Here is an 11,482-nt window from a genome sequence, read left to right on the forward strand (position 1 = left end):
CACACAAAAATAATTTTAAAAAAATATTTTAAAAAATAAAAAAAACACACTCCTCCTTTTCTAGGGAAGAAAGGATAACAAGGGGAGAGGAATAAGAGAGGAGAAGGGTACAAAGAACAGGAAGCTGGAAGGAAAGAAAGTAGGAGGGAGGGAGCTGACGGGCACCCTGTCCAAAGGGGCAGGTCTGCAGGCCCAGGTTTCACGTCCACACAGTGAAGGTACCTGGAGCGAGCCTGGGGTCATCCTCGGCTATTCCCTTGGGTCCTCAGTGCAAAGCTCCCAAGAGGCATTTCCAACGCTGAACCTCCAGGTGACACCTTTCACTGAGCTCTGCTTTACTGTTCTGTAGATATTGCATTTTTTTGACTACTTGAAGGTTTGTGGTAACCTTGAGATAAGCATGTCTATCGGCTCCATTTTTCCAACAGCCCGTGGCCACCCTGCGTCTCTGAGCCACACTGCGTTAATCCTCACAATGTTCAGGCAGTTGTATAATGTTATTGTCCAGGCTGCACATATACAGTATAGTGTAAGTGTAAATCTTACACGCACTTAGAAACCCCCAAAGGTGTGTGAGTCACTTTATCTCTGTGCTGCTTTATTCTAGTCCAGCATCTCAGGCATGCCTGCGTGGACCTGCCTCTGCTGTCTGTCCACTCACCAGGCTTCACATCTCACTGTACTCTGGGGTCTCAGAAGGCTTTCTCTCTGCCTCTGAGGAAGACCCGCCTGAAGGTCGGGAATAAACTAAAAATTCAGAAACACGACGACACTATTTCTCAAGTGAGCTGAGCTGCCCAGGCACACGGTACAGCTTGAAGCTCTGTCCCTCCATGCAGGGGAGGTAGTGGGTACAGCTCAAGGGGACACTGAGGACTCCTTCCTACGGGAAAGGCAAGGCTGGTTTTGGTCCTGCTGAGCCAGGCAGTGCCCGGAGGATCCTCACTGTGTCACACTCCTGCCGAGTGATGACTTTGTGCATGCCTGGCAGCAAGGACCTCCTAGGTGCAAGGCGAGAAGGGCAGGATCTGTGATGGTTAAGGTCATGCTTCAGTGCAGCTGGGCCAAGACTCTCAGACATTTGGCAGTTACTGAGAGAGGTAGTTTGGTAGTTATGTAATGATGTAATCACCTTCCAGTTTGTGATTTGATACTCTTATTTTGTGCAGTGTCAATTTTCACTAAGAGTCTTTGGAGCCTAGGAAGGGGGGAGGGGGAGAGAGACACAGACACTCACACACAGAGAGAGGGAGAGAGAGAGAGTGTGTGTGTGTGTGATGGATTATTTGTAATCAATGGAGATTGATGGTGATTAAGCACAGCACTGCGAGTCCACTCATTCACATACTCAGTGTTTTCACCTTACATGTGAGCATCTGTGTACTAGAGGTCTTTCAGGCAGTTCCCTGATGCCGGCTGGCCGCTCTCTCACACCACGTACAAGCAGTCACTTAAATGTCTTATAACAGGGGAACTGCTGAGTGATGAAAGCCGCTGCTGAATGTAGCTTGTGGCTTCAGTGATAGCTCGCTAACTCGGCTCTAAATGGTGCCTGTTGTTGATCTAATTAGCTATCCACCCAGAAAGAAAAGGCAATAGTAGCCGCCTCAATCCATTTCCCATAGATTTCTGTCAAGTGCAGTGACATATGCATCTTTTATTCATGGACGGTAACTCCTGCCTTATAATCCAGCTCAATTTAACACACATCTCAAACTTCCTTTTGAAGCTAATGTTCCAAGTCTTTGGCTTTTTTTATCCGTAACGTAAGTAGGTGAACAAAAAGGCTATACAGTTAAGGACAAAGGACGATGCCTCAAGAGTGGAGTGAAGTGACTTCATTATGCAGAAACCCCACGATTCAAGGGCTCCTGGTACACAGGACACATGTGCTTTACAACACTGTTTCCAAGTTCAACTTTCAACAACGAGAGAACAAGTCCGGTGCAACATTAACTGAGAAGCTCTTTACCTGTGTGCGGGGACAGCTCGTCCAGCAGCTTCACCATCCCCTCTCCTTGCTTCGATGTCCACATCTTGATGGGGGACCCACCGCCAATCCTCCGGTACTGCTCTTGGATTCTGGGGGTTCGGCGTTTGGCGATGATTGGTGCCAGCTTACTAAATCATTTAACATGGAGGTAAGTTGATTTTATTCCACTTTAGAAACCTGAGAAATACTTTTCTACTCAGTCAAATGCTGACAAGCAGAATTTCAAGAGGTGCCTAATGAGATTAAGACTTTGACAAACAAGAGCTTGCGGTCGTGGCAAAAGCCGACTCTGGAGTCTAGATAAGAACAGGATGCACAGGACGCGGCTCTGCTCCCCAGGCCATTCTGGCTGATACCCCAAAAGCCAGGACACTGTGCACCACGCAGAGAGATGTGCATCTAGCAGGAACTAGGAAATAAAGTACACCGAGCTACTTCTTCCTCCAGCTTGAAAAAATGACATACAAACCCTACAGATCTGTATTTGTGAGCAAAGATGCATTTGCAAGAATTATCACTGCAACTGGGTAAGCAACCCATATGCTTCTCTGTGAAACACTAGTTAACTAATAATAATTAAGGCACAGAGAACAATAAAATTCTACGCAGTGTACAATGAAATTCTAAACAGTTGTGAAATGACAGTCAGATCTGCTTAATCTTTTCTAGAAGGGGTTCCAAGATACATGGCGAAGTTTAAAAAGAAATAGTAAAATATCAAGCAATGTCCAAAGCATGTTCACATTTGTGTAGAAAATGGAGAGGGCACACACCTCTGTGGAATTCTGGGTGGCATACACAGGTAATGCACTGACTAACCAAAAGATTAGAGGTTCAAATCCACCCAGTGACACCTAAGAAGAATGCCCTGGCTACCTTCTTCCAGATAATCAGCCACTGAAAACACTATGGAGCACAGTTCTATTCTGACAAAATAGGAAGTTGCAACAGGTACTAGTATTGGGGGAGAGGAGTTGTGGTGCTGGAGAAGAGTGTTGAATATACCATGGACTGCTAGGAGAACAAACAGGTTTGTCCTGGAGAGGGTGAAGCCGGAATGCTCCTTGGACTCAAGGATTCTGAAGCTTTGTCTGATATACTTTGGGCATGTAGAGAGGAGGGGCTGGTCCTTGGAGAGGGACATCACGTTTGGGAGAGTGGAGGGATAGCGAATGAGAGGAAGACCCTTGATGAGATGGATCGATTCTGTGAGTGGAATGGTGGGAATGTGTTTGACATGGCGAGGTTGGCACAGGATAGAATGGCGTTTAGAGCTCTTGTACATAGGGTCGCTATGAGTCGCAAGCAACTCAATGGCACATAACAACAACAACTGCGGGAGACAGACAGAGAGTGAGGGAGAGAGGGGAGGAGAAAGAGGGTGGGGAGAGGGAGGGGAGAGAGAGAGAAAGGGAGGGAGAGAAAAAGAGAGAGAGGGAGAAAAAGGGTAGAGAGAGAAGAGGGAGAGGGAGAAAGAAGGGGGAGAGAGGGAAGGCGGGAGAGAGAGGAGGGAAAGAAAGAGGGGGGGAGAGAGAGAGAGAGAGTGTGTGTGTGTGTGTGTGTGTGTGTGTGTGTGTGGATATGTGGCAAGGCTTCCACCTGCCATATAGGGTGACTGTGGATTGTAGTTGACTCAATAAAGATGTATATACACACATCCAGTTTATTTAATATGTCCTAGAACACATTATTTGTGTATATATACATATATGCTCATATTGTTAAAAGGCTAAGTATCCTTGAGTAGGAACTAACCCACAGCTGACTCGCCAAAGGGGCTTCAGAAGCAGTAAATCTCATGGGAGGAGATTGCCCATCTTTATCTCATGGAGCTGCTGGTGGATTCGATCCATATGTGCCTTCGGGTTAGCAGCGCGACTCCTTACCACTAAGCCACTACTGCTCCCTAACACACACACTCACACACACGTAAATATATACATATGCACGCACCTCTGAACAGTCATAGACTACTTCTAGATGGAACAGTGCTTGCCTTTGGTATGGACAACTAGGTTATCAAATACTTAGTGAACACTTTTATACCGTTTACATTTTTACTCACATGTACTAATTTTTCATCAACAAATCTACTTTGAAGGGGAAAGGGGAACCTACAACCTTCAGACACTTCAAAGCCAGCACTGAGCTCATTCTGGGAGACCACCATTCAGAAAAACTAGAGGCAGGCCTGCAAAGTGATCCCCGTACCCGTGAGGAACATGAGGAAGCTCCTCCTCAGAATAACCAATCATCCAAGGCCACAGGGCAGCGTTTGTCCAAAACCGAAGTTCATGCAGCAGGAAGGGACTGGAAAGATGGGAGAATGGAATTCAGGACCACAGGGAGGGAGTGAGGAAAGTGCTACTACTCTGAGGGGCTGCAGCTAATGGACAGAAACAGTTAAACGTTAAGCTAATTAGCTCTATATACTACTCACAGGAAATTAAAAGACACATTGCATTGGAAAGTCAGCTGTCAGAGACCTCTCCAAAGTACTGCAGAGCAACAATGTCAGTCTGGAGACTAAGGTGCATTTGATCCAGGCCATAGTCTTTGCAATTATGTGCTATGCATCAGAAAGCTTGACAATGACCAGGGATGACAGAAGGAGAATTGGGAGAATTGATGCCTTTGAGCTGTGGTGCTGGAGAAGAGTACTGATTATACCACAGACTGCTAGGAGAACAAACAGGTTCATCCTCAAGAGTGTAAGGCCACGCTGCTCTTTGGAGGCAAGGACTCTGAATCTTCGTCTGATATACTTTGGGCATGTTGCAAGGAGGAACCAGTCCTGGGAGAGGGACATCATGCTTGGGAAGGTGAAGGGACAGCACAGGGGAGGAAGACCCTCGATGAGATGGAGTGATTCAGTGACTGGGGTAATGAGGGTAAGTGTGTCAGAGACAATAAGATTAGCACAGAATAGAGCAGGCTTTAGGGCTGTTGTACATACAGTCATTATGAGTCGCAGGTGACTCGACAGCACATAGCAACAATACAGTAAGATGGTCAAAGAAAAGGACAAGAGAAAGGACTGTATCATCCACCATACAGATGGATAATAACCACTGTCTCACTGGATACTAATCAGCGACTAAACACAAAGTATGATGTCAAGTGCACGGGCTGTGTCAGATCAAGACAATCATCATTTTCAAGGCTCTGGGAGAAAGGGCCTCGAAGAGAACCCTCACTAGCTAGCTTGCTTTCTATTCTGTGAGTCTTCCAGTGTCACGTCTTTCTGATGGCTAACAGAAGTAAATAATGCCACTCTATCAGAGAGCTGTTAAACCTTAAAGTGGAGAGCCCCAGTTGAGAGGCAAGCGAAGGCACAGAGCACAGGTGTTGCAGGCAGCTTACTTCTGCAGTGGCAGCGTCATGAGGTCTCGGTCCAGGAAAAGCCTCAGCAGGAAGTCGTGGACATCCCCCAGCGTTTCAGGGCCTCCCATGTTCAGCATCAATATCCCGGTTTTGGGCTTCCTACACAAAGAAAACAGAAAGGCTGATTTAACACACTTTTTCATTCCTTCGAGGATGGGGTCCTGGAACAGTTAGCAAGCTCTCATCTAAACCCCAGGATACAAAGGTGAAGACCTGGCCATCACCAGCTCCCGGTCCTTGGGGACACTCAGGTCTCCCTGGTCCTGCGCAAGCGCTGCTGGCCTCTGACACTGGACTGCATTCGGCTGGAAATGTCTCTTTACTCAACTGTCAGCCTTGTGCTGTGGGGCTGAAGCACCTGCACAGGTGGGCACCATGTGACCTCATAGGTAACTTACCTCTTAACACCTCCAGACTTCAGTTTCCTATCGTGAAAAGAGTACTATTAGCCACCTCAGAAGTGGCTTTGAGAAGGAAATCAAGGCCCCGCGGTGGCACATGCCTGTGAGCTGTGGTGTTGGAGAAGAGCACTGAACATCCCATGGACCGCCAAAAGAACAAACATGTCTTGGAGAGGGTGCAGCCAGAGGGCTCTTTGGAGGCGAAGATAATAAAGCTTCGCCTCACATACTCTGGGCATGTTGTCAGGAGGGGCTGTTCCTTGGAGAAGGACCCGACGCTCAGAAAGGCAGAGGGTCGGTAAAGGTGAGGAAGACCCTCGACCAGGTGAACTGACATGGTGATTATCACAACGGGCTCTAATGTTGAGGATGGCCCAGGATAGGACACAGTTCAGATCTGTTGTTCATAGGTCAATATGGGCCATGCTTGACTCGACCGCACCTAACAACAACAGGTGGTACGGTGGTTTGTGCCACTGCTGATCTACAGTTGGGTAGTTCAAACTCTGAGACGTGCAGTGTCCACACGCAGCTCACTTCTGCTTCTCGAGAGCACGGCGTGGGGATCTGCTCATGTTAGGATTAGAGCAGGGAAAACCCTGCAGCACAGCACTGCCCTGTCAGAGGGTCATCATGAGAACTGACCAGATGGCAGCAGGCTGCCGGGCTTTTGGTACTTGAGTCACCCGGCTGAGCATCTCACACAGTAGGTCCTACTATACACAGAGAAGTCCTGGGCGGCCCTATAGGGGATTTTGTGTGTGTGTGTGTGTTTTTCTTAAATTTAATTTTATTTCATTATTTTGTGTGTGTACCGTCAAATCAGATCTGACAGATACAGGAGGAGATTGTTCCTCCTTCTCCAGCAGAGCATCTGGTGGATTTGAACCATGTACCTCTGAGATTACAGTGCAGCTTCTTGCCACTAGGCCATCAAAGCTCACCCAGCCCTATAGTTTCAAACCTCCAAGTCTAACATCGGCCTGTCTCTCTCTCTCTGTCACCTGCTCCTCCTTCCTCAGTTCGTCTGTGGATTATTATTCGTGTGAATTCTTGCCTGCTTCTCTGCTCCTTTCTCCAGCTCCTCCTCCTCCTCCTCCTCCTCTTCCTCCTCCATCTTTCGGTGCTTCGCACTACAATAAATGACACCCATCACTTTACACCCAGCCCTCCCTACATCCTTCATCTAAATAATCTAAGTGATCCCTGTAAGAAAAACTCCGAATGAATAAAAATACACAAAAAAAGAAAGTAAAACTCTGTAACAGAAGTTTGGGGGTTTTTGTTTGTTTTGGGTTTTTTTTTTAATTAATTTTAATGAGTTTACAGAGACTTTGGATTTCCATTCATGCCCAACTTCCCCCCGCCCCCCAATTCACTCTTCTCTTTGAAAAGTAAAACAAAAATTCTTTCACTGTTGTATAATCCCTCCCCTCAAGTCCACTCCACTATGCTGCCTTCAATCTGGACTCTTGTCATGACAATACTACCTAATCACATACCCCTTTTAAACAGTCTCGCCCCGATCTGTTTCAATGCAGTATACAAGTTTTAAGCCTGGTCACTTCAGGGAAATGAGAACGGTTTACAGATGTAAACGCTAAACTCAACAGCAGCACTGGATCCCACACTCAAAGTGACCAGCCCAGGAAGAGGACGCCCCACCAACAGCCGGTCCCAGACAACAGTCGGCCTGGGTGGCGCTGGCACCTCGCGTGTGCCCAGTGAGTTCTGACAGTGCCAAGGGAACGAGCAGCCTGGAGAAGGACCAAGCATGCAGGTGGGTGGGGTAACCAAAGGGCCTTCATGCTCTTTTTCATTTTTCAATACTGAAATCTAATTCAAATACCATAAAACTCACCATTTTAAAGTGCATCATTCAGTTACTTCCTCAAAGATTCACAACGTCACTCATCACATCGTTGAGAATATTTTTATCATCCTCAAAAGAAATGCTTTTGGTGGCCTAGTGGCAAGGAGCTGCAACTACAATCCCAGAGGCGCACAGTTCGAATCCACCAGATGCTCTGCAGGGGAAGGAGGGACAATCTCCTCCTGTACCAGTCAGATCTGATTTGATGGTACACTCACAAAAATTATAAAATAAAATTTAAAAAATGTTAAAAAAAAAAAGAAACGCCTTATCTGTCAGATAAGCACCCTTCTCCTACTCTCCCTGTTCCCCAGCAAACAGTGTGTACCAGTGGAATCACACAACAGGAGTCTCTCATGGGCTACAGCTCCCTTGGTGTCTCCCCCACTGTAGCATACATCAGCACTTTGTTTCCTTTTATGTATAATATCCTATTGTAAAATACAGAAAGGCTTCAGGTCTTCTGTTCACAGAGTCACTATGAATCGTGCTTGACTCAACGACAATCAACAACAAACATACACTCTCACTTCATTCTTCACAAGGATACAGAGAAATAGCTTCTCATCAGGAGGACAGTGTTCAGTGTGTTCTAAAACTTAATAATGTTATTGTGTAATTTAACTGGCAGTTTTTAACTCCTGCTGACAGCCTAACAGCCCAGCTTCTCAAATGAACTCTTTGCTGTTGTTGTTGCTGTTAGGTGCAATCGAGTAGAGTACAATTTACAGCAACCCAATGAACAGTCACCCTGATGAATCCTGCCTATCCTGTGCAGTCCTCCTCCTGATCTCGGCCACACTAGAGCCCACTGCTGAAGTCACCATGTCAATCCACCTCACTGGAGGGCTTCCTCTCCTTCCCTGACCCTTCATTTTTCCAAATATGACGTCCCTTTCCCAGGAATTGCTTTTCTAGCCACATGTCCAAAATACGAAAGATGAAGCTTCACCAAATCTTTGCCTCCAAAGGCTACTCTTGCTTAACTTTTTCTAAAACATGTTCTTTTGGCATCCAAGTGCCAGCTACACTACATCACAAGCTGAACCACATGAAGAAGAATATGGCATCAGGATTGAAGGGGGACAATCAACAACCTGTGTTATGCAGAGGACACAATCCTGCTTGCAGAGAGAGAAGAGGACACCGGAAGCACTTACTGAAGATCAACTGTTGGCCTTGAGGCCGTATTAGAGATTGGGCGGACGGTGCAGGAGGGGAGCAAGGTTCAGATATGTTCAGAGGGTTGTTGTGAGCTGCAGTTGACTCGACGGCACGTCACAACAGCAACGAAGGAGCCGTGGCCATGTAGTGCATAAAGTATAAGGCTGCTAAATGCAAGGCCAACAGTTCAAATCCACCCGCTGCTCCTGGGGCAAACGGTCTCTTCCTGTACAGCCTCAGATATACCACGGAAGGTCAACAAGGTGGAGCCAGCTCCAGAGCAGAGGCTTTAACACTGAAAGCTGTAATGTGAAGCAGCAGAGGATATTCAATGCATAAATGTGGCTGGTAGCCTCCTGATCAAGTTCACTGTCAGGGCATGAGGGAGAAATCGGAATTACCAGATTAGATTTCAGAATAAGAACCAATTCTTAGGAAAAAAGAAATGCTGCACTGCAAGGAGTTGAGGACATTTTCTCATTTAGAGTCCTTATAAAGAATAACTACAAAGGAGCCCTGGTGGTACAGTGGTTGAGAGCTTGGCTGCCAGGCAGAAGGTTGGCAGTTCAAATCCACCAGCTGTTCTGCAGAAGAAAGATGTGACAGTCGTCTTCCATTAAGTTTACAGGCTTGGAGACCCTACGGATCAGTTTTACTCTATCCTAGCACGTGGCAATGAGTCAGAACCCAACAGATAGCAATGGCCTTTGTCTTTTTAATAAAGATTAGCCAAGACCTCTTTTAACAATGTTGTCTTAGACCAGGGTTTCTCCACCTTGGCACTCCTGACATTCCATCCGAGATAATGCTTTGCTGTTAAGGTTTTTCTGCATGCTATAGGATGCTTCCAGGTCTCTATCTATTACAAAGCCAAGAGCACCAATTCCCCTTGACCAGCTGTGACAGCCACAACTGCCTCCAGACATCTCCAAATATCACCCAGGGGACAAAAATGTCCCCAACCTCTAGTGAGAACCGTGATCTTAAAAGAAGGTGAGTGAATCCCCCCTTTGCTTAAAACATCATCGTTTAATGGGTTTTCTGATGAGAAGGGGCAAAAAAGTTATCACTAAATTACCAAATTGGGGCTGAGTTTTCTTTCCTTGATACCTGAAAAATCCCAGTCATTATTTTGTGATTATGACGTTCCTTTAATCTTCCTACTGGTCTACCAGTGCTCTCCCGGGACCCTGAGTTTGCCCCTCAAAATCTGTGACTCACAATACATTAAATGCATTTCTCCATGGACTGCTGCCAGCTCCCGGATTACCGGCTAGAAGCCCTGGGCGAGGGACTTACCTAAGCCACAGAGGGTGTCGGCATTGAAACGAGATTTAGGACGGAGGATTTCATCTACAACACCTGAGCTCGGGACAAGAGCCGCTTTAAATGGGACTCTACTTGGCCCTGCTCCCAGCTTCACAGACCCATGTGGGTCTTATCTGTGAAACACAAGCACAGGATTTGAAAATGACTAAACAGGCATGCGCTTAATTCAACACCACGTTGTGCATGATGAGTGGTGTATTAGGGGGCCCTGGTCCCCACCCCCCAGCCCAGAACGTGCAGTACAGAGCTTTAGTTAAGGGCTTCTGTCTCTCCTGCCTCCAGACAGAGCCCATCTGAGACAACCGTCTGAATGGCCAACATTCCTTTGTCTAAATGCAAAACGGTAGGCAGTAGAACATATTTAAAACTGCTCACCTGTAAATGTTTCAGTGTTTTGCCATTTTTATATGCTGGGATTCTCAAAATAGGAGGCGTGGCCTTTGAATTAAGAAATGTACATAACAGAAATTTAAATTGATCAATTAATAAAGAAATAATAACACTACTCTGCTATCTATAGCAGGGAGCAACACAAAATATAAATAAAACCCCAGCTAACTGTTCTTTCAAACCTCTAAGGTGTAATCGGCCTGTGGCTCTCTCTGTGCACAGATGTTGGCCAACCAAGACTCTTGGGTCAAACATGCATCTTCCCCCAGACCCCCAAGTCTGCTTTATAAACAAAGTTTTAATGATACACGGAGGCTGGTCTATTCCACCCGCTGCTGGTTCATGTTACCACAGCGGAGCAGCTGCGCCAGCTATTGTACCGCCCCCAAAGCCTGACGTTCTCTGCAGTCTTTTCCCAGAACTAGTGCCTGGTCTTGTCTACACTAGTCGAAGCATGAAACAGCCCAGTGCCTCTGCAATGTGTCATCAGAAAGATTCACAAAGACACATATCCTGGCCCCAGATCTGAGATCCCAAACCTGAAAAATGGCCACAAGGCTCCACACCACAGAAGTGGGTAAATAAACGGTGATTTCATGAAATACTCTCAGCTTATTAAAATGAAGGGAAAGAAGATACCAATTTCTACGATGATATATTATTCAACAAAGTGGTAAAAGTAATATGTTCAGTAAAATTGCAGGGTAAGCATGTGTGCTGTGTGAGTACTGATTGGTGATCCCGGTTAGTGGGAGTAGGAATTGTTTTGGTTTCTTGCCTGTCTATACCCTTTAGACTGTCTCCAATAAACACATTTCTTTTACACAGATGTGATATGTTATTACTTAATAGAACTATATACTTAACATTTTTGTTTCATTTTAATATTACATAAGAAGGTGTGTGTGTGTGTGTGTGTGTGTGTGTGTGTGTGTGTGTGTGTGTGTG

General features: G+C 46.2%; 1 protein-coding gene across 1 annotated transcript in view; it reads right to left on the reverse strand.

The window, feature by feature from the left end:
* FECH (ferrochelatase) overlaps positions 1–11,482 on the reverse strand; it is a 37,165-nt gene that overhangs the window by 16,183 nt on the left and 9,500 nt on the right. The window contains exons 3-4 of the mRNA XM_006891738.1: positions 5,357–5,476; positions 1,973–2,121 (exon numbers count right to left, since the gene is read on the reverse strand). Of these exons, the coding sequence (XP_006891800.1) occupies positions 1,973–2,121; positions 5,357–5,476 (269 nt within the window). The remainder of the gene's footprint in view (positions 1–1,972; positions 2,122–5,356; positions 5,477–11,482) is intronic.

The sequence above is a fragment of the Elephantulus edwardii genome, unplaced genomic scaffold, assembly GCF_000299155.1.
Source record: "Elephantulus edwardii isolate Elephantulus edwardi_28Jun2011 unplaced genomic scaffold, EleEdw1.0 scaffold00103, whole genome shotgun sequence".
In the NCBI taxonomy this organism is placed as follows: Eukaryota; Metazoa; Chordata; class Mammalia; order Macroscelidea; family Macroscelididae; genus Elephantulus; species Elephantulus edwardii.